Source organism: Trichosurus vulpecula, chromosome 5 (genome assembly GCF_011100635.1).
Source record: "Trichosurus vulpecula isolate mTriVul1 chromosome 5, mTriVul1.pri, whole genome shotgun sequence".
Taxonomy (NCBI): Eukaryota; Metazoa; Chordata; class Mammalia; order Diprotodontia; family Phalangeridae; genus Trichosurus; species Trichosurus vulpecula.
This window is the reverse complement of record NC_050577.1, coordinates 257,399,156-257,425,577: the sequence shown is the minus strand read 5'-3', so window position 1 is coordinate 257,425,577 and position 26,422 is coordinate 257,399,156. Positions and strand designations below refer to the sequence as shown.

The 26,422-nt window shown below is 41.1% G+C and overlaps 1 protein-coding gene across 1 annotated transcript; it reads right to left on the bottom strand.

Moving 5' to 3' along the window:
- Window positions 1–13,430: 13,430 nt before the first annotated feature.
- LOC118851259 (elongin-A-like) lies at window positions 13,431–24,168 on the bottom strand. The gene is given in 7 exon segments (XM_036760741.1): window positions 13,431–13,659; window positions 13,777–14,970; window positions 14,973–15,542; window positions 15,545–15,674; window positions 15,676–15,753; window positions 15,755–15,913; window positions 24,121–24,168. Coding segments are annotated over 7 exon segments (2,370 nt in total). The 3' UTR covers window positions 13,431–13,468.
- Window positions 24,169–26,422: the final 2,254 nt, after the last annotated feature.

The window sequence follows — 26,422 nt, the reverse complement described above, 5'->3', positions numbered from 1 at the left end:
CATAAATAGGTAATTTTCAAAAGAGGAAATACAAATTCTTTTTGAAAATTGTTTTTTATTGTTAGCTTGATGATCAACAAATGAACATTTTAACATGTGCAGAAAAAAATGGGATTGTACATGAAACTATGGAGTTCTGTGTAATGGGGGACTGGTTTTTTTGAGCATAGGAAATATGTCCTGCCCAGTATTGATCTAAGTGTAGGCTGACGAAGTCAATTTCTCAAAGTGTGTGATGCAGGGCAGCCCTTTAGCTCCTTTCAGAGGATATGCTGGTTTTCTTTCACTATTTCCCTTATTATGCTATTACCTGGTTGCTGAACCAGAGCTGAAGATGTATACGAAGAGCTCCAGTGGCTTAATTTGACTTCTGTATTTGGCTAGAAATTTTCAGAAGAACATCCACAGACTACCACCCAATAGTCTATATCTAGGATAGCAACCCTTGTGGAGAAAGTGCCCACCATCTCTACCGCCTCTACTGCAGTTGATTGGGCAGACAATGCCTAGCTCAGGCAGCAAGGCATTCTGAGGACAAGACAGGCTGCATCATGTGCCAAGTGGGTTAAACCATCTCAATCACTCTTTCTCCTTTGACCCTGGTGGAGACAGCCCAGGACCCTGAGCCCAAGAGCCTGGGAAAAGCAATGTTCTAAGCCAAAGGCCTTACTCCCAGCTTGGTCCTTGCAGCCCTCACCAAAGGGAGAAACCCTGGCGAGGAAGGGCCACCAGTATCAACTATTGACCTTTCACCAATGACAGGTAAATAAGCCGAAGAGCCCTGTGAACAATGGCACCCCCACCCCCACCCCCCAGACAGCTTTTCTTCTGGCTTTTGTGCTATAGCCATGATCTAGGGAAACAACCCTTGTGGAGACGTGACCTGATCCCTTCATTGTGTGTGCACAGCTATTCAAGACCCAGAAAAGAAAGTTATTTTTCCAAATAAAGTGTGTGGCATTGTCAAAGGGTTCAATGTCAGATATCTATAAAATTTTGTTAGGGAAGTGATTTAAGTAGATTATCATCACTTTGCTGCTGCATATTGAGGACCATGTAAACTTTCCTTCTGACTTATAACTGTCTCTCTTTGTTAGAACGTGAACTTGAGAGCTGAAACTTGTATTTCTGTTTGTTTCCTCAGCATTTTGCACATACTAAAAGCTTTTTTTCTTTCTTTCTTTTTTTCTTTCTTTCTCTCTCTTCCTCTTTCTTTCTTTCTTTCTTTCTTTCTTTCTTTCTTTCTTTCTTTCTTTCTTTCTTCCTTTTTTCCTTTCTTTCTTTCTTTCTTTCTTTCTTTCTTTCTTTCTTTCTTTCTTTCTTTCTTTCTTTCTTTCTTTCTTTCTTTCTTTCTTTCTTCCTTTTTTCCTTTCTTCCTTTCTTTCTTCCCTGATTCTGATAACACACTACCATTAGTATATAGAAATTTCTTTGTACCTACTTCCTGGTTCTCACATAGGGAAAATCTTGCAAGTGAGTATAGTTATTCACAAGTTGAGTGGGCTGTGTTGTGAAGTGGTGAGGAAGACTCCACTAGAGCTCCTTAAGCAAAACAGGTTGATGATGTGTGAGGGATTAGCAGAAAAGTCTAGAAAAAAGGGTTGGACTAAATGCCTTCTGAGGTTGCTTCTGACTGAGATTTTGTAATTTTTAGAAACTTATTGTCACCTTAAAGAGTATCATACTATCTGTCCTTAGTATTTTATCTTTAGGGTTTACTTCTCTCCTGATCCAGCCATAGGAAAATTTCTTTCATAGATTCTATGTTTAGAATGAATAATAAAAAATCCTGACTTCTGTTCCTTTATTTTTCTTTTTTAACCTCTAAGTCTCACCTCCAAGGAACCATTATTTCCTGGTTTGCAAACTGACTAGACACTCCATTTGTTCTTCCACTATTCTCCTTACCTTCCTGAGTAGAATTGTTTAAATCATCTAAGTCTATCTGCTTCCTGCATATAGTCACTAGCTACATACATGTGAGAAACATGTTTTTAGCAGTCTCTAAAGTAGATATGCCCTAAGTCCTTTACACAATTCACCCAAGTGGATGGGCAGGGCCAACTGTTCAGAACCCTACATTAGTCTATACAGGATTGTATTTAGAGTCTAAGGATCTGGAAAGATGAGTTAATTGATTTTTTAAAAACTTTGTATATTAAATTTCTTAAATCATTTTTGACATTTGAAGTCATGGGTTACTTGTACAGATCTCAGAGAAGATAATTCTATAACTCAGTGTAGTAATCAATTTATGGTCTAAGAACCCTCCTGGTCAAGTTCTTCCTTGGTCCTAAAACTAAATCATTCTGTCTGAAGTCTCAGACTATTTCCACTTTTTTTTTTCCTTTAGAGGAAATGGAAGACAACTGGTTACTAAATTCTAGATAATAATTCCCCTTTGTATGTTAAGACAACTGCCAAGTCACCTTTCTTTATCCTTAAAGTAATTCTCCTAATTCCTTTAACCTTTCCCATAGCTCTTCTTTATAAGCCAAAATTTCCATTATAGGAAGGGATTCTGTCTCAGATATTTACTAGCTGTGTGATCTTGGGCGAGTCACTTTTATATTTGTCTGCCTCAGTTTCCTTACCTGTAAAATGAAGAAAATAGTAGCACTTACTTTGCAGGGTTCTTGAGAGAATAGATTGAGATAATATTTGTAAAGCACTTTGCAAATTGTGAAATGCTGTATAAATGATAGCTATGACTTATTATGAAAAGTTAAGAGAAGAAGGAGTGGTGATATAGCCCAATGTTAAATGTTTTTTTTTCCCCCCCAAATTAATTAATTAATTAACTAATTTTTTTTTTTTTTTTTTTTTTAGTTTACAACACTCAGTTCCACAAGTTTTTGAGTTCCAAATTTTCTCCCCCTCCCTCTCTGCCCCTCTTCCCCCCAATGTTAAATCTTTACCCAAAGGTACAGCCAGGGTATTTGTGTGACCAAAATCAGTCACTCTCATGGAAAGAATCTGAGTGTCTACAAACCAATTATATATTCTTTGGACTGCATGTGGTATTAATGGTGGTATTGTTTGTTTTTAAAATAGTAACAAAAATCCCCTAATGTACTGCACTTCGTAACGAGTTGAAAATTCCTCATTTATCCCTAGAGGTTTAATTCATGGGGTAATTTCTAAGCAAATAAGTTTCAAAGATTGAGTGAAGTCATAAAAATTTAATAAGCTTGAAGCTCAACAGACACTTTGACTGTGCCTGGAAATTGGATTGACTGAGGGGGTATTACTGAGAAAGCTGTGGAATTTAAAGGTGGCTAAGCTCTACTTAAGGGACAGGCTCAACTAATAATCGAACTATGTTTAAGCAGCTATATCCTACAGGATTAGAAAATAAGTCTAGTAGGGGAACACAGGAAGAGGATTGGTTTAGAAGAAGCTTCGATATTTTCCATAACTCTCTTGAAGATACCTTTTTTTAATTCTTGGCTGGATTGTTGATTCAACCATGACAGATGATCTTTCCCTTTCCTTGCCGCTGCTACTTAAACCTTGCAATCACAGCTTGGGATAGTGGGATAGAGCCTTGGACTTGGAGGCAGGAAGACCTCAGCTTGAATCCTGCCTCAGACAACTCACTAACCTTGTGACCCTGGGCAACCTCTCTCAGCCTCTCATCCTCATCTGGAAAATGAGGTTAAGATGACTACCTACCAGACAGGTTTGTTGTGAGGATCAGATGGTGATGGGATATAGGCTCTGGAAACCTCCTTGAACTCTGCTTGAATCTTGCCACTTGATGTGGCATTAACCTGAGTCCTTAAGCCTTCCATTATCGCTATGCCCAAATCTCTGTTACCCTTCACCTAGCCTAGCCCTCCATTGTCTGTTATCTCCAGGTTGCCTTCAGCTACTTCCCACCCTTAATCCCATTTTCTTGATTCTTAGAGTCTGACCTCTAGTCACCCCAGTCCCATCAAGATCTTCCTTAGATTCCTCCTCAAGATCCTCCCTTGACACTTTCTCCCATCACCCCAGATTACTTGGCCAACCCTAGATCCATCCTACAGTCTTTCTGTATATAAGATCCATCTTGCCTGCACAAAGGCGCTCAGATTCAATCTGGCCTGCTAGGTAGCATTAGCAATACAAATGCTGAGGCTCCTTAAGAGTCTACCAAATATGGTGAATCTTTGTTTTTCTTTCGCTGAAAGAAGACTTGGGTCGAATTCATTTGGGTAGGACCCAGCGTGTTGCTATTTTAGGGTCCCTAAACCTCAACAATGGGATAGTGTGTGAAGGGCTTTGTGAATCTTAATATGCTATATAAACGTTAGTTATCATTCCTTGTGTATTTCCTTTTCATTTTACCTCTTTTCTTTCCCTTTTACTGCTTTTCAAATATAATAAATGTTAGCCGGTGTTAAAAACACTTGACTCATTCTTAAAGCTGAGTTAAAGGTAAATTCTGTCTCAGGTATCAAAGAGTTGTTGGTGGTGGTTGAATCATATTTCAAAGGAGGCGTAGTAGGTGACCTGATGACACCTATCAAAACCAAATTTTTGAATATTATTTTTAAATATTTGAAATTGAAAAAAATTTAAATGTAAACTAGGACAGAGGAATTATGGGAAGATTGTAGAATAAGGCAGAAAAATCTGGCTCCCCCATCCCCTCCCCACCAAAATAACTGAAAATAATGCCTCTAAGAGAATTTTAGAGCAGCAGAAATAATTAAAAGTTGGGTAAAGCAGTTGTCTAGGCTAAGACAACTTGGGAGGACTTTAGGAAAGATCTGACCTCCCAGGGACAGGGAAAAGGGCAGATATTGCCAGATCAGCAAACAGCAAGCTCTAGGGGCTGATCTATTGACAGCAGCCTTAGCTTCAGGAATTTTTATCTCCACTGATGGTGTGGGGATAAGGCAGCAGATCAGGGGAAGACTGGGCATGGGGGCTCTCTATTGGTGCTGGATGCCGGGCCCAGGTGCCATGCCCAGGACCAGACTGGGTCCTAGCCTGTGACTTAAGGCAAGGAGGAGTGAACACATGTGGGTGAGTGTGGTAACAGAAAGGGTGGGGCCTTGCTGGTTGTGGTCACTCCTAGGAGAGTGGAGGCCCTGGTTTTGGTTCCAGGGCAGAGGGTCAAGCTGATGTTTGTGGCCACTGGGGGAACCACAGGGAGTAGGAATGTTTATGGTGGTAGTGGTGCTGGAAATCCTGGTCAGGCTCAGGAGTGGTAATAGTAATAGTAATTAAGGTGGGACTTTTTGATGTTGACCTTTAATGATTCTGGCTTTTGTTTGAATGGGGCAGATAAAGTGGGATGTTTTTGTATTTTTCAGCACTGAGACAATTGGGAGTCACTGATTTGTATCTGATGTGATATTGGGGGTGGGGAACTTTTACATGCCCAGCCTGGGTGAGGTCGGGGGCCTTGGGGCCCTGAACAGGATATATAAGCGCAGAGGTTAGCATCCTCTCTTAGAGCTCTGAGTCACGGCAGGAGTGGCATGTGACTGGGCCAGCCTTTGTAATGAACTCCCCAGCTGAACACTCAGATGTTGATAACTATGAATTGTATTTGGTCTGTAATTTAGGGTGCTGGTTTTTTCCCCTGAACTAGGTAAATGATATTTGTATGCTGGATTAAAGTAAGATTGTTAACCCCTTAACATTGCTTTCCTTAGTAAAGCAGATCAAAAGGACCTGGGCTTGCAGTGTTCTGTGACCTGGTTGTTGTTGATTTACACCCCCGCAGTAGCTGCTAGCTGGATTGTTGATATACTCACAGAACAATATACTCACAGGCATGAGCTGAAGGAACAGGGACCACACCTGGCCTTGGATTATAGAACACTGGAAAAACCAAAAAGTGAAAGAATCCCAGATAAAATCCAGAAAACAACTGCATGAAAACTCCCATTATTCTCCTTCCCCCCAGCAGAGCCTGACCCTAACACAAAGTTAACAGCCAAAAAATAGGCTGAAATAGGAGAAAAAAATTATAGAACAATTTCACAAGTGGTATTGATGCAAAAATCATAAATAAAATACTAGCTAGGAGACTACAACAATATATCACGAAGATTATACATTGTGACCAAGTGGGACCAGGAATGCAGGGCTGGCTCGATATAAGAAAAACTATTAACTTAATTGATGATATCCATAACAAAAGTAACAAAAAATGACACGATTACATCAATAGATGTGGAAAAGGCTTTCGACAAAACACAGTACTCATTCCTAAAACTATCAGCAAGCATTATCTATAGCAGAGATAAACTAGAAGCCTTCTCAGTAAGATCAGGAGTGAAACAAGGATATCCATTATCACCAACATTATCCAATATTGTACTAGAGATGCTAGCAATAGCAGTGAGAGAAGAAAAAGAAATAGAAAGAATCAGAATGAGCAATTGCAGACAATATGGTGGCATACTTGGAAGAATATTTATATATGCGCATGTGTGGATATACACATATAATACATATATACACACACGTACATGCATATATATATGCATATAAGCTATTAAAGCTTAAAACTGCACTAAGACTTTGGGAAACCAAAATGTGTATTGGGGGGCAGGGAAAGTGTTAATTACAAACAGTAGCAACTTTTCTAGCACTCACCCTCAAAATAATATTTACTTTCAAGTATCTTAATAATAAAAGTAGTTCACACTTTTACTTTTTAAATTAAATAAAAACAATGACCCTGTGAGGGAAGCTGTAAGGTAAGGAAAAGGAAACTCAGAGATTAAGTGAGACGGCCAGGATTACACAGCCATCTTTTATGACACTAAGCTCACTGCTCTTTGTATGTGTATTTATATGTGTGTGTATTTGTATATGTAGGTATGAATATATGTGTGTATATACATATACATATACACGTGTATATAAGTATATGTATATAGAAATATAGAAAACATATTTTCCCAATATGTTATATTGCCTTATAAGAGAGAGATAACCTCTTTTTTTAACAAGTCATTTAAATAAGAAGGATCCTCATTTGTTTAGTCCTCAAAGGTAGAGAACTCAAACTAAAGTCTAATGTACTTTTGTAACAACAATGCTCCTTGCTGCTACTGTGGCTGTGTAAGGCCAATAACACCAGCACACAGGAGGGCTACCAGCAGATTCTTCGATCTGCTTTTCTAAGGAAAGCAATTTTAAGGGGTTAACAATCTTACTTTAATTAAACATGTATACATATACATATACATATATATATACATACATACATACATACATATACATATATATATACATACATACATACATACACACATACATATATATCATTCACTTAGTTCAGGGGAAAAAGTCAGCACCCTGAACTTCAGAGAAAACACAAACAGAAATTATAAGCAGAAATTATATAAATAGAGCAAAATAGCACGAATCAATAGACAAGCTTCTATCTTTCTGACCATGGCAATACATACACAATTACCAGAGAGAGAAGCACCAACATCTGGGTTTTCAAAGCCAGGGGGCTCCTTAATAGCTACCCAGAGTCTTGTCTGGTGAGTCTGGTGAAATCGCAGAAATGTTTTTCCAATGAGTGAGCCCCAAGCAAAATGCTAACCTTAGAGTATATATACTCTTCAGAGACAGAGGGCTTCATACCTCTTGAGGGCTTCACACCTTTTGTGACCTAATTAGCAAAAGGGTGTGGGCCTTCCTGTAAACAAAGGCAAGACTCACTGAAAGGCACTTGATTGCCTTAGTGCTGAGAAGCACTCTAAAAGAAAAAAACAGTAAAAAAGTCCCACTTTGCTTGCCCTTACAGCTTTCTAGTTCCACAATTAATTAACAACTATATATTAAGCCCCTACTACAGGCCAGGGACTACATAAGGTACTGGGGATATAAATGCAAAGTAAAAAGAAACAATACCTTCCTGTAATGGGTTTACTTTCTAATAGGGGAGACAAAAATATATATACATATATGTACAACAAATATATGTACAGCATAAATATTAAGTTAATAAATACAACTATATGTAAAAAAATTGTAAGGTACATGCTAGCCGTGTGAGATGTGTATATCCACATGGGATATCTAAATGTGTAGATAAGTGGCTGAAGGGGAGGCATTGATATACATCTCTGGAATCTTGCCCATGTCTCTCCAAGGGATGCTGTGATTCCTGCCTTGAGGGGAGCAAGGGAAGAGGCTGACCTCTGTTTTCCTTTGAGGAAGAGGGATACTAGACTAGAATATCTACCTGCCCCCCCCCCCCCCAAATTGATGTTTTAATGTCATGATTAGTTTGGAACAGAAAGCTGCAATCTTTTAAGTGAGGAAGGTACCTCAAGCTTACACCAGCAGGCTTGACCCTTTCCCATCAAATGCTAGTTACACAAAAGACCATCCTAAATGATGAGTAAACCCATTTATATCCAAGCAAATAGCAAACAGAAATTAAAGTTCTACAGATTAGAAAATACCAGAAAATGCATGAGTAAATGAGCTCTTGATATGAGAGCAATGTAAACTCTTACTCAGCAGAGAGAGAGAGGCCTTAATCTCCACCAAGAGGAAATTCCTCAAAACCTCTAGAGAAGCAAGATGGAAATAAGGGACATGTTGAGCAAGCTTCCTCTCCAGGTTTGTAATTGATCCAAGAGTTTGGAACTACCTGTGTCCTCTGTTGAGGAAGAGAGAGAAAAATTCTTCTTCGCTCCAAAGCTCTCATGGCAACTTCACCCCTTACCCAGGCATTTAGTATCCTGTTAATGCTCTGTCTACCAATTAGGAGAGTCTCATGGAAAATCTCATATATAAAAGTCAAATGTCTTAATCAGGATCACATTGCTGGTATCTGAAGCCAGATTTGTACTCAGATCTTTCTGACTTTGGGCTGTGTTCTATTTAGTCCACTGTAACAACAATGTTGCTAGCAGCTGCTGTGGAGGTGAAAGACTAACAACACCAGCACACAGGGGGCTGCTAGCACAGGTTCTTTGATCTGCTTTTCTGAGGAAAGCAACTTTAAGGGGTTAATAATCTCATTTTAATTAAACATACATATATCATTCACTTAGTTCAGGGGAAAAAGCCAGCACCCTGAACTTCAGAGAGAATACAAACAGAAATTACAAGCATACATTATATAAACAGAACAAACACAAATCAGTAGACAGGCTTCTTCTATCTGTCCATAGCAATACATACAATTACCAAAGAGCGAGAAGCACCAACATCTGGGTTTTCAAAGCCAGAGCGTTCTGTGATGGCTACACAGAGTCTCGTCTGGTCAAATCACACAACACTCTTCCAGTGAGTGAGAGCCCCCAAAGGCAAAACGCTAACCTCTGAGTATATATACTTCCTCAAGGTCAAAGAGCATCACAACCATGCAACTCAAACCCATGTGACCTGGACTTTGTGGCTTAAATGCTTCCTTAGGGCCAGAGGTCTCCACAACCATGGGACTCAAACCCATGTGAACTAGACCTTCCCTTAACATAAGCGGGTCATCAAAGACTCTGGAATTAAATAAAAGATTCCTTAGTGCTGAGAAGCACTTCAAAACAAAGACAACAAAAAGTCCACTTTGCTTGCCATTACATTTGAAAGGCAAGACCCATCAAAGGTATTTGATTACCTCAGTGCTGAGAAGCACTCCAAAACAAAAGTCAAAAGGGTCCCACAAAAGGGTCAAACAAAAGCAAGTCTCATTAAAGTCACTTGATAGCCTTAGCATTCTAAAAGAGAAGAACAGCAAAAAAGTCCCACCCTAATTACCATAACATTTACCACCTAGGAGAAAACAGAATTTAAATGGAGAAAAGAGGGGAAACTGCCAATCCTTCCTATAGAAAGTCATTGTTAAACATAAGGGAAGATGACTAAGGGGAATTGGAGGCAGTACCAGGCAGATGGGCAGCATGGGAAGTTGTGTAGTGATCTGAGGTGTAGACAATGCACAGAATCACAGAATTGTAGAGTTGTACGGGACCCTAGAAATCTAGCTTAGTAATCTAGTTTTCATTTTACATATGAGGAAGCTGGAGCCCAGACATCAAGAGATTTGCCCAAGAGCCCCCAAACGGATTACGAGCAATACCAGGACTCTAACCCAGGTCTTCTGATTCCTGTTCTAGCATTCTTTATAGCACGCTCGATGGGAGGGTGGAGCCAAGATGGTGGCTGGAAGGCAGGGACTTGGGCAAGCTCCCCACCAAGTCCCTCCAAAACCCTATAAAAATGGCTCTGAACAAATTCTAGAACTGCAGAACCCACAAAAAAGCAGAGGGAAGCAGGGCTGCAGCCCAGGACAGCCTGGATGGTTGCTGGGTGAGGTCTATCGCCCACGGAGCTGGGAGTGGAGCAGAGCAGAGCCCAATGTGGGTGGCGGCAGGACCAACCAGAGCGGGAGCCGGGCGAAGCAGTCCCTAGTGCCCTGAATCAGTGAGCTGTGGCAGTTACCAGACTTTTCAACCCACAAACACCAAAGACAACAGAGAAAGTTAGTGGGAAAAGCTGCAGGGAGTGAAAGGAGTTTGTGGTTTGGCCACTGGCCCCGGGGCAGCAGAGGTGGGGCAGCTACAGAACTACAGCTGCAGTTGCTTCCAGCCCCAGGCCCACCTGGTGGGGGGAATTAAGTGGCAGATCAGAGCAGGACTGCAGAGCCTACTTAAGATCTGAGTCCAGTCCAGTTTGGAGGTTCTTGGGGAAGGAGGAGTGCTGGTGTGGCAAAGCTGGCTGTGTAATAGCTCTGAAAACAACAGCACATCCCCTCAAGCTTGGAACAAAGTACTCTTTACAAGCAGTCATATCCCGATGAAAAACTCAAGGGTTATTACACACTCAACAATACTCTGAATTCCTCCCCAAGCAGGCCAATACAAACCTCAGCATATTACAGATAAAGAATCTGAAAAACATGTGCCAAATGCCTTACTTAAGGTCACAACAAGCAAAATGAAATTGCTCACAGAATACTCAGCCTTTGAAAATAATCATATGTAATTTTTTTAGGTACTGTTTTGGGTCACCTACAGCATGCTTTATGTTCTTCCTGAAACAGCACAAAAAGGATCTCTCTCCCAAAGATGGAGGATTTTATTCTCTGGTAAATAGGACCAGCTGCCTGGGATCAATCCTGGGATCTAGAGCTAAAGAAACTTCTGAAACCCTCTCCTACACCTAATTGTAGGCAGTACAGAGAAGAGAATGTTGGAGTTGGAGTCAGATAGACCTGTGTTCAAATCTAGCCCCAGACTTACTAGCTGTGTGACTTAACCTCACTTAACCTCTGTTTGCCTCAGTTTCCCATCTATAAAATATGCGTAATAATAGCCCATACCTCACAAAGTTGTTGTGAAGATTAAATGAGATAACATATGCAAAACATTTTGCAAACCTCTAGTGCTCTACATATGCTAGATAGTAGTAGTAGTGGTGGTAGTAGTGGTAGCAGTAGTGGTAGTAGTAGTAGTTGTAGTGGTAGTAGTATTTGTAGTAGTAGTGGTAGTGGTAGTGGTAGTAGTAGTAGTAGTAATAGTAGTAGTGGTAGTGGTAGTGGTAGTAGTATTACTGGTAGTAGTAGTGGTAGTAGTATTTGTAGTAGTAGTGGTAGTGGTAGTAGTAGTAGTAGTGGTGGTGGTGGTAGTGGTAGTAGTAGTAGCCATAGCCGTATGTCACCTCCTTTTACAGGTGAGGAAAGTAAAGCCCAGGAAAGTTAAATGATTGGCCCCAGGACAGGTAGTGAGTATCCGAGGTGGGATATGAGTTCAGGTCTTCTTACTCTAAACTCTATACTTTACCCTATATCATATGAACGCTAATCAGTCATTGTCTCCTGTTTCTTTTTCTGCTCCTTAATCTCTGGAGTTGAAGAAGTGAGTTCATAGAGTTTGCTATAACAGGAGTATCCAGCACTGGCCCCTGCACTGAGAGAGCCTACTTCTGATTTGCTCTTTCCTCTTACAAAGGATACACCTTGAATGGACCTCTGGCTATACTTTCACTAGTCATATAAAGATCACTGGATGCAAAGTCTCAACTGGATATAAAGTCCCTAACGCCTACCTATGTGAGCCTCTGGGAGCAATGGAGACTGTATGTCTGAACTTGAAAAGGCAGAAGTCCCTCCCTTTGTCCTAGAAGAAGGTCCAGGGAGCTGAAATTTTATGAGAGGGGAAAGGTAAGAAGTCTTCCTCTGTGACAGAGAGAGACAGACACAGAGACAGAGAAAGAGGGAGGGGGAGAGAAGGGAGGGAGAGAAAGAGGAAAAGAGAGTGAGAGAGAAAAAGAAAGGGAGGGAGAGAGACAAAGAGAGGGAGGGAAGGAAAGAGTGGGAGAGAGAGGAAGAGAGAAGGAGGAGAAAGAAGGAGGAAGAAGGAGAAGGAGGAAGGAGGAAGAATAAGGAAAAGGAGGAGGAGGAGAAGAGAGAGCGCTCAGAAAAAAGAGGAAGGGAGGGAGAGAGAGACAGAGACGGGAAAGGAAGGAGAGAGGGAGAGAAAAGAAAGGAGGGAGAAAAAGCTGAAGAAGGGAGGGAGAGAGAGGGAAAGAAAGGGAGGGAGGGAGGAGAGGGGAGGAATGGTAGGTCAGGTGGTTCTCTCAGTGCAGGGGGCCAGTGCTGCTGGTAGGGCCAATCACTGCCATGACGATGAACTTGAAAAAGAGAGTGAATGTCGAAAATAGGAAACTATAGACTCTAATATAACTTCCGTCTTTCTTCCTTAAATCATCACACCTTCTCTCTTCCCTGTACCCCCTCATCCCCTTCTACACCCACCTCCTTCTTTATATTGGCTTTCTTACTGAGCTTGCTTCCTATTCCTTGTTTCTTTAAGCCAGTTTGTTGGCTTTCTGTTTTGGCTAAGTCTTCTAAAAAAGAATTTTCTGTGTGTGTGTGTGTGTGTGTGTGTGTGTGTGTGTGTGTGTGTGTGTAGTAAAAGCCTATAGTCACTCAGGAATACAGAGGAAAGGAAATTCTCTCCCAATGTTTCTCTAACAGGGAATTTGACAAGAACCAAAAACATTTTACTGACAAATAATATAGTGACTTCCCCAAAAGCAGGGAAAAGAAAAAGCCACTTGAATATAGAATTCCTGGATTTGTCTAGAGGCACAAGGGAGATAAGTAGTGATGTTTGAGGAAAGGTTTTTTTTTTATTATAAATACAATCTGGGGAAATATTTATTAATTAAAACTCTTTTTCATAGTTTACAAAGAGGTTTTCTAGCAAGGTTGAATTGACCTTAAAATCCTCGGGAGGCCCAAGGCTTCACATCTTTCCTTATAAAGTCTCAAGTGCTCTCTGGGCAGGGAGGCAGGAATTGTGTGCAGGTAGTTTACAGGCACTAAACCTGGAGAAATGGGTCGGTCAATCCTTGGGCAGGTTTTGGAGATGCATGTGGTAGCGACTGGCTCCATGGAGCAAAATATCCTAGACTCCTCTGTAAGCTTCATTCTCCCTCTTCCCCTTCTTCCTCACCAGCCCCTCCTCCTTTCCCATCTTTGGGGAAGGTTTTATCTCCGGGAGAATCTGTTCTTGAATGCCTTGATCGTCTTGGCCATCATCGGAGCAACTTTTTTTACAGGTGGTTTCCTAGGATGATAAGACACTGTGCTGCTGACCGCTGAGGCAGAGTGGGCGCTGCCGGTGCTTGGGCCATCGTACAGCTGTCCTTCCTTGGCATTGTTGTAACTGCTGCTGCTGCTGCTGCTGCTGCTGCTGCTGCTGCTGCTGCTGTTGCTGTTGCTGCTGCTGCTGCTGCTGCTGCTGCTGCTGCTGTTGCTGTTGCTGCTGCTGCTGCTGCTGCTGCTGCCACAACCACCACCACCGCTGCTGCTGCTGCAGGTGTAGCTGCTGTTGGAGGTGTAGGGGGCAGGTTTGATCTTGATCTTTTCTGGAACAGCTGCTCCTGCAGTACCAAATCTCTCCTGTCGCCTTCTGACATCACGAGGCGGCTTGGCCACAGAGTTGACAAAGGCCATCTGTGCTTGTCGGCCTTTGGGTTTGTTGGCATGAGCTGATCGAATGTTCTCGGTCAAGAGGAGCAGTCGCTGCTCCCGAGCATCTTGGAGCCGAAGATACATCTCCCGCCAGGACTCAAATTCCTCTGGTCTCTCTCTCTTAAAGTCTCGATGGCAGTGAATTTTCCACAGCTGATCAGTCTCTTCAGTTAATACGTGGTTGCACTCCTCAATTCTATAGAGTTGCTCAGGAGTACATCTTTCCAAAACTGGTTCAAGCACAGAAAAAGGAACACCTCCAACTTCATAGATTGAGTCTATGTTATTATTGAGGACTCTGATGCACTGTTGGTGCAAGGACATCATCTTCGGTAAGTAGGCAGACTTAGAACCGGCATAGACTCGCATCTTTGAATTCATCCTACATCCAGTAAATCCAGCTTCCTCTTCTTTGTGAGGTGAGGAGACTTTCCTCTTTGGCTGAAAGGAGGGAATCAGTGCAAGAGAAGGAAGTGGATGACAATTGGTCTGAATGGTAGGCAAGGCGATGTCTGGTAATGTTGGAGTCACATCAGTGGACACCTTTTTCAGTTTGGCAGAGCTGGCTCCAGAATGCTGCTTTTCTGCCTTGCTCTCATTCATCTTAGGGAGTTTCTGAACAGTGTTATTAGAGTTTTTATGATCAACTTTGGAACCGTTCTGCTTACTGTGACTTTTCTCTGCACGAACCCCAGTTGTGGTTTTAACAACCTTCTTTTTTTTCCTCTGGGGCTGATCGTAGCTGAGGTATGCTTCAAAAGACATGGTGGGCTGTTCATAGTCGTCATCATCCACATCTGTCTCCCCAGCCCCTGCAAAGTGACTCGACGGTTTTCTGTCTGAGTCAGAGGCTTTGGATTTCCCTTCCCACGTCTTTAAGCTGTTAGACCCCCCTTTCTCTTTTGGCTTGGGAGAAAATTCTCCCTCCCATTTCCCCACATCAAAGCTGTCCACACTCAACTTGGTCTTTTCCGATTTGGATTTCTGTGCATCTTTGTGCTCCAAGGGAGGTAACAGCTCTTCTTCTTGCTGCTGCTCTCTTTGTCCCTTTCTCTCTTGACAGCACTAGACAATGTCTGCTTCTCCTTGGAATTGGTTCCTGAGGGAGACCTTCGGCTCTCTTCTCGACAAGCAGTCTTAGACACTTTTTCTCGACCCAAACTAAAGGTCTTCTCCTCTTTGGTATCCAATTGATGCTTTTCCTTCTGCAAAGTCTTGTGCTCTTTGCTCCGGCTCACAGAGACTCTATCCTGGGGTTCACCCAAGCATCTCTCTTGGCTATTTAACCCTCGGTCCTGAAAGACATGACTATGGCTTTTGCCAACTTTCCGATGTGACACCAACTGCTCGTCCTCTTCTTCTTGGGGTTGATCATAGTCCATGGGAAACTGCTGAGGGCTTGTGGAAGGCTGAGGTGAGTGAACATGACTACTGTCTGATAACTCATGATAGGAGGCATAGAATGGGGAGGTTTTGTTCCATCGCTTTCTCTCATCTCTTGTTTCACCGCTATGTGAGGCCTTGGGCATTCTCTCCATCTCGGAGAGCTTCCGGTGCTTTTTCTCCCGGCAGTCAGGACTGTGTGGTGGCTACAAGAGGCCTTCTAGCTTTCCCGATAGTCCACCTCCATTTCCTCCTCCTTGGGAAAAGCATCTCGGGGACGTTTTCTAGAGCTACTTCTCTCGATGTCCTGCTCCTCAGGCTCAATATGCCTTTCAAGCCTCCTGAGCAACAGAGACTAACTTCTTCCAGCGGGCCACTAAGTCCTTGGCAAAGCCTCCTACTTGCTCATGTTTCCTGCAAGCCATTCACTGTTTTCCCAACACCTGTTTCCGCAAGAATGTTCCGTGTGATAGGCAAATCTGAGAGTCTCTTCAGATGTTCTAGTAGCTTCTTTGGCTCAGGGTTCCTGGCCAATCTCGACTGCAACCTCTCCACCACTTCCAGGACCGACTCCGCCTGCCATGGTGGTCACTGGCACGGCCTCCTCGCCGGGTCTGGGCTCGCGGTGCCTTCATGGCCAGCGGAAGGGGGAGAGGGCGAGGGAGACCACACTGCCTCCACAGCGCTGGTGGAAGCAGAACTCAAGGAAAGGTTTTGATAAGTAAGGAGCAAGGGTTATTTCCTCAGAGACTGTCAGTTTTCTTAGATGTCTCAGATGGCTTTTTGTCCTTCTCTCGAGGTTAAAGAACCAGGCCAGTCTCTCTCCTTCCCTAGGATCAGAGTGGAGGGTGGTGACTAAGGGACAAGCCAAGCCTATAGGAGTAGCTGAAAGGAGTAGGGACAGAGGAGCTCCACCTACACAAGAGGGGGTGGGGCAAGGAAAGTCTAGAGGGAGGTTGAAGTTAATTCTCTTCTTCAGGCACAGGAACTAATAAAAAGGGAAAATAAGAGCATGATTCTTCCACATAAAAGAAAGCCACGCTCTTCCTGGGGTAGCTGGGTGGTGCAGTGGAGCTTGGGCTTGGCATCGGGAAGACTGGAACTCAAATCCAGTCTCATGTACTTACTAGCTGTGTGACCTTAGCAAGTGATTCTTTGCCTCAGTTTTCTTATCTGTAAAGTGGAGATCATAATAACACATACCCCCCAAGGTTGTTGTGAGGGCCAAATGAGATAATAATTGTAAAATAATTATAAATTTTGAGAATCAGTTAAGATAATAATTGTAAAGTGCTTAACATAATACAGAATAGGATCTATAGAAATGGTAGCTACTGTTATTATTAGCTATTATCTTCTTTGCAGCTGGAAACATCATCTATATAGTGGACTCAACATACTCCCTCATGACCTTTGAATCTCATTTTTTTTAAAAATGGCTGTTCCTTTAGAGAAACATGCTGTTCCATTTCCTTTTAATTTGTGTGCTTTTCTGCACAATGACACTGGGTCTCATTCTTCATTTTCCTTCCAGTAATTGCAAGGCTGTATTGCGTAAACCCCATGGTGATGGTACTAATTTTATTTTTCTAACAGAGAATATCAGTAAGGTCAAAGGCTCAGGTGCTCAGAGACTATATATCCCTCTTGTAATATGTATTCCTTTATTTAGGAGGCAACATTCTTGAGTTCTTCAAATGAAAAGATTTTCCACCTTCTTCAGCTCTTCTCTAGTTGGGTCACCTGACTTCTGTCGAGGCTTAAGTGGTGGCTCTGATGATGGAATTAGTAGAGAAGCTCCTCCAAAAGCAAATTTTATGTGGAACAAGAGGCTCTTACCATTTTAAAATGAGAGGTGAATGTTAACAGTTTGTTATGGGTGAGAGAAAAATAACCTTGCAACTGAATAAACACAATTGATCTATATAGGCAGAGCTGCATATCACATTAAAGGAGCAACAAAATGAATCAAGTTTGAAATACTATAAAAGTACTTTTAAAAATATAAAAGTAGCTTTTATTTTCCATGGGACTTACCTATGATAATTCAACAATCAATTGAATTTAATTCAATCCATGGTACATTAGAAAGAGCCTCTGGAGTCAGTTCCCATGTCTGTCATCTGTTATCTGTGTGACCTTGGGTAAGTCACTTCATTTTCCTCATCTGTACAATGAGGAGATTGGATGAGATGGTCTTTGAGGTCCCTTCCATTTCTAGATCCACAGTTCTATGATCAAGAAAATAAACATTTTAAAGACCCTACTACGTTTTAGGCACTATGTGGTCTGCTGAGACACTAAGATTAAAAAAAAAGACCCAGTATCAGTCTTCAGTGATCTTGATCTACTGAGAGGGCATTGATCTCATAACTCTATAACTCATATTTATAGAGTATTTTAAAATTAAGAGAGAGTGTCATTGCTCACTGCAGCCCTGGCTAAGTATTATTAGCCCCATTTTTATAGAAAGGGAAAATGGCTCAGAAAGGAGTGACTCGCAGGGTCGCAGAGCTACTAAGTGAACTGTTGGGCAGCACATACCATATAGACTATTCCCTAGCCCTTTCTGAAGCCATTGGCTCTAGGGTAGATGACCAGCTTCCAGATGAAGGATTAGCCTTTTAAGGAGGACTGGCAAGAATCTTACCAGCAATGATTAAGAGAGAGACAATCCCTCCACAGTGTCACAGGACAACCTATTTCCTTTTCCTTTATAGAGATGGGCAATGGAGACATTCTTGAATTCTTGAGGGATAATCTCCTCTTGCCATATAATCTGGAAGATTTCAGGCAGCTTTTGTATGAACGGCAGATCCCCCCCTCCCTTACAGAAACCTAGAGAGAACAGGATGATGCCTAGTCTTGAGACCCTTGCTAAGTCTGAATAGTTCCCCATGCCAATCTCATCTTGAGAATAGTTTCAATACCTTTTAAGGAAAAATGTGTGTGTGTGTGTGTGTGTGTGTGTGTGTGTGTGTGTGTGTGTATGTGTGTGTGTGTGGTGGTGGTGGAGGTGGTGGAAAGTGGGGTCAATTGAGTAAAATAATTAATGACCCTACCCATCTTGGTTCTGGTACCTTTCTGTGATGAGAATACTTCTCAACTGAATCAATCAAACAGAGGTCAGAATGCTGTATAAACAAAGCCTAGACGTCAATCAATCGATTATGGGCTTCAGACTAAGTGCAAAAAACATTTAACCAATTTAAAAATCCTTGAAAGCCACTGGATGAATGAAGTGTCACCACACAGAAAGTGTTTTTGGGTTAGTTGAGAAGACTTGTTCATCTTCTGTGGGTTTTGTATAAAATAGAAACCACCACTTTTATTCAAGATCTCCTTACCTTTCATCTGAACATTTGGAATGGCCTGCCTCTAACCTCTTCCTACTTTAATCCATCCTGAGATTTATCTTTCTAAATCTCTGCTCTTGTTACTTTACTCTTCTAAAAGAAAACAAAATTCCCAAACAATGACAACAAACAATTCCAAACCTTCCTTGGTTCTCCATTGTCTAGAAAAATTGTGAAGAGTATCAACATTTAAAGTCATAGGACTTGATTTTGAGTTCCCATCAAAATCTAGTGGACTAATAACAATAGTCCGATCAATGGAACCAATCAAAAGGTATCTCCGGTACCTGAAGGACAAGAGTATACACCCTGGGGAGGTGGGAGTTCTTACTTTTTTTGTTGGTTGCCTTACTAAGATAATCTTGGAACTTAGATATCTGGTGCCCCCTCCCCCTAAACTGTAGCTTAGTTCTCTACTTACAAACACACAGGCTCATAATTGAAAATGGGTTTGTTTAGATGCAAGGGTGGGGAACGTGTGATCACATTCAGCCTTCTAGGTCCTTGGGTATGGCCTTTTGACTGAGTCCAAGTTTTGTAGAACAAATCCTTTTATTAAGGGGATTTGTTCTGTGAAGTTGGGATTCAGTCAAAGGGGTGCACTTGAACCCCTTTTAAGTCACTTAGAAACACAAGTTTCCAATGTGGGTGATATTGCCCCCCCCACCCCCCGGAGGGTGCTGGAATGATCTACTGGTACAGTAGTAGCCTCTGGTGCACTTGGGGGCATTGAATAAAAGTAAGGGGGCAATGGAAGCATAAAGAAAGAAGAGAAGAAAATTTTGAAAAACCATACATGCTTCATCTGCTGTGTAACAGAATTAAAGTTGTAATGACTACACCATTTTCTAAATAAATATGCAAACTACAAGTAATAACCAATCAGTGGTCAATTCCACTGACAGGTCTTAACAAGCAAGTGTTAGCAGGCAAGCCTGTAGAGCACTGTCAGGAAGTCCAGCATGCATCAGCAAGAATATGTGCCTGTATTGTTTACAATACCATACTATATGGCTACATGACATAATATTGCATCATCGAAATTTCAATGCAGGAAGAAACCCATAAATTTACAATAAATTATTAAATTTAAGATGCACCATTTAAAAAAAATATATATATTTTAAATGATGCAAATTAAAATAAAACATTAAAAAAGTTAAAGAAAGTAGATTTCCAGGGGGGTGCTGATTATTTTTTTCTGAAAAGGGGCTGGTAGGCCAAATAAGTTTGGGAACCTCTAAACTTTAGAGGTTGAGGGAAACAAATAGACTTACCTCAAAGCCTACAGAAAATTACAATGCATATTAGTAAGCAACTCTAGGACAGCTAGGTGGTGCAACAGTAGAGCACTGGGCCTGGAGTCAGAAAGATTTATCTTCATGAGTTCAAATCCAGCCTCACACACTTAGTAGCTGTAGGACCTTGGGCAAGTCACTTAACCTTGTTTTGCCTCAGTTTCTTCATCTGTAAAGTGAGCTAGAGAAGGAAATGACAAACCACTCCAGGATCTTTGTCAAGAAAATCCCAAATGGGATCACAAAGAGTTGGACCCAATTGAAATGACTCAACAACAATAACTTCTCTTAGGAGAAGTTCTTCTGGGACTGTAGGGCCCTGGAGCTGGGTATCCATGAATGTTGCTCCTCTACTTCCCCACTCTTCCTTTGGCACTATTGCTAGTTCTGTGGTTCAGTAGATGGCACTAGATGTTTTCTTCTATGTGGTATCTTGTTCTGCCTTTCTACCTGCATGGATTAGCTCTCAGCAGATGGTGCAAAACTGTATTTCCCAAGGAATCAGTTCTTTCTTGTGTCCCTTAAGTGGAAAAAGGATCAATGTCTTCGTAGAGTGAGTTTAAAAATAAAACCTAGCTCCAGACCAGGATCCCTCTATTTCTTTAATTTTCTTCTGTGCTGAAGCTCCCATGAAGTCATACAGTTGGTCTCTCAAAGGTAATGAGACGCTGTCTCACTTTGTATTCCACAAATTGGTTTGTATTTCTAATTCCATATTGGCTTATGACAGCTTCTGATTTGGTGTCTTCTCTCCTTCAGAGCTTGTATTCCCCCTGTGGGTAGTGGTTTAGGGGATCTCTACTCTCTCTCTTTCTCAATTGTTTCTTAGTACTTTGGGATTTTCTCTGGGGAAATTGGGCGTGATTATTAAAATTTCCCAGGTGGATTCTGGAAACTTGTAGGGGCAAGAGAGAACATGAACTTTTACAGACATTATTCTTTTTAGGGGCAGAAAAAAAAAACCAACATATATATTTTTTGGTTTCCACAATATTTGTGCAGCACATCAAGGTTTTTAAAGTATTTTCCCCACAAGTCAGGAAGTAGGTATCATCTGCTATTCTTTTTCTAAATTTGGTCAGACGAGTAGAAGAAGAAAGGCCCTGAGTTGAATAAGAAGACATTATATAATTGATTTAGGTGGGAGGTGGGCTTGTAAAGAAGGCCAAATACTACATGGAGTAGGGAAAGAATTTCAGAGAAATTGAAAATTTGGAGAAAATCTTCAGGTAAAAGAGGATGAAGGACAAGGACAGGGAAGAGAATTAAAGTGGATTAGGGAGTAGGGATCTGAAAGGAAAGATTCTAGGAGAATTATTTAGGGAGAAGGAAAAGAAGCAAGTAGTTGGCAGAACAAAGTATGTAATAAAACAGTAGAACAAATTGGTAAGTAAAGAAAATTGGGAGGATGGACTGGTAGATAGAAAAGAGGTAACAAAGATAGTAGTTTTGTGTGAAAAGAAGGAGAGGTGGGGTGAAGCTTTAGAGCAGTTACTGGATTTGGAACTGGTTGATTTGCAGGACTCAAATGGTTCAATGTCATTTTGTCCAGTCTCCAGTGGAATGGCCCAGGGATCTGGGCTTGGCTCTGTGCTCTTTGACACTTTCAACATTGACATGGATAAAGGCTCAGACTTCATGCTCATCTAATATTCTAAGAAGGGAGAAATTGGTAAAGCATTGCATTACAATATCAGGTTCCAAAAAGATGTTGACAGGCTAAAGTGTTGTATTGAATCTAACAAGTTAAGATTAGTAGGGGTAAATGTAAAGTCTTATGTTTGGGTTCTGAAATTCACCTTCACAAGTATGGGATGGAAAAGTATGCTTAATTAGCAGTTTGTTTTAAAAAGATTTCTAGATTTAATATTGAATAATGAATGCCAGATTTAACAGGAGTCATCTGTGTGATATGACAGTCAGAAAATCTAAGGTGATATCAGATTATATTAAGAAGAGTGTATTTTCCAGGGGCAGCTAGGTGGTGTAGGGGATAGTGTGCCAGGTCTGGAGTCAGGAAGAATCATCTTTGTGAGTTCAAATCTGGCCTTAGACAGTTACTAGCTATGTGATCCTGGGCAAGTCACTTAACTCTCTTTGCCTAGGTTTCCTGAGTTGGAGTAGGAAATGGCAAACTGTAACAACAGTGTTGCTAGCAGCTGCTGTGGAGGTGAAAGACTAGCAAGACCAGCACGCAGGAGGGCTGCTGGCACAGGTTCTTTGATCTGCTTTTCTAAGGAAAGCAACGTTAAGGGGTTTACAATCTCACTTTAATTAAACATACATATATCACGCACTTAGTTCAAGGGAAAAAAGCCAGCACCTCGAACTTCAGAGAAAACACAAACAGAAATTACAAGCATACATTATATAAACAGAGCAAATAAACACAAATCAACAGACAGGGCTTCTAGCTGTCTGACCAAGACATTACATACATAGTTACCAAAGGGAGAAGCACCAACATCTGGGTTTTTCAAGAAGGGGTGGCTGGGGGGAAGGGTCCTTAACAGCTACCCAGGGTCTCATCTGATCAAATCGTAAGACACTTTTCCAGTGAGTGAGCCCCAAACAAAATGCTAACCTCAGAGCATATATACCCTTCTTCAGGGTCAGAGTGCTTCACACCTCTCAAGGGCTTCATGCCTCTCCAGGGTTTCACACCTTTTGAGGGTTTCACACCTCTCTGTGACCTAACTTGCAAAAGAGTGTGGGCCTTCCTACAAACAAAGGCAAGACTCAATCAAAGGCACTTGATTGCCCCAGTGCTGAGAAGCACTCCAAAACAAAAGACACCAAAAGGCTGACTTTGCTTGCCCTTACACAAACCACTCCAATATCTTTGCCAAGAAAATCCCAGATGGGGTCATGAAAAGTTGGATGCAACTGAAAAAACCTGAACGACATTTTTCAGGAATAAAGAAGTGATGATCCATCTGTACTCTATCCTGGTCAGACCACATCTGGAATGTTGTGTTTAGATTTTAGGTATAAGAGTTTAGGAAGGAGAGTGACAAATTGTAGTGCTCAGAGGAGGGCAACCAGAATGGTGAAGGGCTTTGAATTTTTGTCTTACATGTATTGGCTGGAGGAACTGGGAATGTTTAGCGTGGAGAAGAGAAGGTTCAGGGGGAACATGATAACTGTCTTCAAGTATCTGAAAGAAGTGTTTTGGAAGAGGGGTTAAACTTATTCCTTTTGACACCAAAGAATAGAACCCAAAGCAATGGGTAGAAATGACCAAGAGATAAATTCAGGCTTGATGCCAGGAAAAAACTTACTAAACACTAGAGTTGTCCACAAGTGAAATGGGTTGTTTTTAGAAACGGTGAGTTCCTACCCAGAGGTCTTTAAACAGAGGCTGGATGATATTGAAGGGATCCTTTTCAAGTGTAGGTTACACTAGATGATCCTAGGGAGACCTTCCAACAGCATATACGTATCAATAGACACTCCATGAGTATTATAATTGAATTAGAGTGAACCCAAAATGGGAAATAGAACAAACATATTCAAAAGGTGATATGTAATGAAGAGAAATGAGGAAAAAAAGGAAGTGATGGAAAGAATGGCTACAAATAAAAGGCACAGAATTAACAGGGAAAAAAAAATTGAACTCTTTGGTTTCTTGTTCCTACATTCCCCTTGCCTTTTCATAAGAATTTTTATCTTCCAGTTTTTTCTCATTGGAGTAACCTTCTTCCTTTAGGTATTTTGGGTATTTTAGTAACTAAACTTCACTGGGTAAGGTCCTAATGACATAATGCATAGAACAGAATATAACATAATATATATAAAATATAATATAACATAATATAATATATGAGGTAATGTAATATAAATCACTTTGCCAATATGAAAGTGTCATGTATTACTTGTTATCACCTCCTCCTCCTTTTTCTTCAAGTTTGCCATATACAGATTGAATTTTGTTTTATTGCAAGTATAGCAAGGTTTTGGAGGCCAGCTCTCTGTGGGCAGAGAGGAAAGAATTTAGTATCTAGCTGTGTGAATTTCTGACAGATATAGTCTCCAACAGACAGTATTGTTTTCTCTCAACCAGGGCAAGGACAAGAGGAACACAGTAGGATAAAGAATGAGAGAGAGATAAAGGAATGGAGGTTCATACCTTCTGCCTAAGCTTTGAAATGAGCACCAGCGGGGCAGTATGAGCCATTTTGTTTCTGGTTTCCCATATGGTTGGGTGCCAGTCAAGAAACTTCAGGAGAGGGAAACAGATGGAACAAAGTGGAGAGTATCATAGAGGAGGTTAGCAGAAGGAGCCATTTCCATGTGTTTGGATACCAAGGAGGAGTTTGGTACAGAAGAGTAATGCTTTCAGAGGTTTGCCCCAGGAAATGTGATAAAGAGTATGATGTGCTATGTTTCACCTTTACCAAGCCCCGTCCCTCATTGCCCAATAGGTCAGACATTTACTTTAGAGTATTTCCTGTTTCCTATATGCAATAGATAATATAACATAACATAACATAACATAACATAACATAACATAACATAACATAACATAACATAACATAACATAATATAGTATGATATGATATAATAAAATGTAATGTAATGCTATATAGAATAGAGAATATAATGTAAATCAAAATAAATATAATAAAATATAAACGTACAGTAGAATCTAAAATACATTCCTAAAATGTAAATTGAAGTTCATTTGTACTTTGTTTTAATTAATAACATGTTCAATTTAGCTAAAGATAAGATTGATTATAATTGTTCTTCAGTGCTTCATTAATTGTGAATGGGAAGTGGCAAAATGAGAATACAATGAGATACAATGAGTGATAAAGTATGAGAAAGAGGTAAAAAGTGTTCATCGTGCTGTAACGACAACGTTGCTAGCAGCTGCTATGGGGGTATAAGACCAATAACGCCAGCACACAGGAGGGCTGCTAGCACAGATTCTTTGATCTGCTTTTCTAAGGAAAGCAACTTTAAGGGGTTTACAATCTTACTTTAATTAAACATACATATATCATTCACTTAGTTTAGGGGAAAAAGCCAGCACCCTGAACTTCAGAGAATACACAAACAGAAATTATAGGCATATATTATATAAACAGAGCAAATAAACACAAATCAGTAGACAGGCTTCTAACCATCTAACAATAGCAATACATACAGTTACCAGAGAGAGAAGCACCAACGTCTGAGTTTTCAAAGTGGGGGCGTGTTGGGGGGTGCTAAATTACAGGAACAGTCTTCCAGTGAGTGAGCCGCCCAGCACAAAATCTCCTCTCACAGCTCTGGGAATTCTGGCTTAACAGCTACCCTCAGAGTATATATACCCTTTTTCAGGCCTGAGGGATTCAGACCTCTTGGGGGCTTCACACCTTTCCTGATCTAGTTAGCAAAAGGGTGTGGGCCTTCCTACAAACAAAAGAAAGATTCAATCAAAGTCATTTGATTGCCCCAGTGCTGAGAAGCACTCCAAAAGAAAAAACCATAAAAAGTCCCACTTTGCTTGCCCTTACACATGACTTCTCTGTTTCTAGGATACTAACCTAGGTCGGGGCTCCTATACTAAGTGAGAGTCTTAAGGGATTCTGATATTTTGTAAATGTCCCCAAACAGAACAAGAAATGAATCTGGGGTTCCTCTTGACAAAAGTCTAAGTTACCAAGTAAGCAGTCAAGTTTTAGAAAGCTGGCTGGGTAAACAAGGGCTCCCCTAAGAGCAAGTGTGTCAGGCAAGTTTGCCCATCCCCTACTCCCCATGGTTGTTTCTTGACAGGATGTTTCTTGGTACCGTTGTTGTTGGTCAGTTGTGTCCCACTCTTTGTGACCCCATTTGGGGTTTTCTTGGCAAGAATACTGGAGTGGTTTGCCATTTCCTTTTTCATCTCATTTTACAGATGAGGAAATTGAGGCAAAGAAGGTTATGTGACTTGCCCAGGGTCATAAAGTTAGTAAGTGTCTGAGGCTAGATTTGAACTCAGGAAAAGGAATCTCACTTCAGGCCCAGCACTCTATCTGTTATATCACATAGTTGCCCTTGAGTATGGGGCAATGAGAAGGTGTTGACTTAGGGAAAGTCATGTCCTTTGAGGATAACTGAAGGGAGGATTTTGGAAAGAGTGTCTCTACCCCCATGACTGTTGGTCCAGCTAAAAAGGAGTAGTTAATTGTTCAGTTAAACTGACTGTCAACCCCACTCTCCTACTGTATACAAATAATGCTGATGACAACAATAATCTTTCATGTTTCCATAATATTTTTGAATTTTTGAGAGCACTTTCATATATATTATCTCATTTTTTCCTCCTACAATAATCTTACATGGTAGACAGGGCAGCTACTTTAGCTTATCTTGCAAATATAGAAACCAAAATTACAGAGGGCAAGTGACTTACCCAAGGTACCACACTTAGTGTGAGAGCTAGGACCAGGACCCAGGGTTCC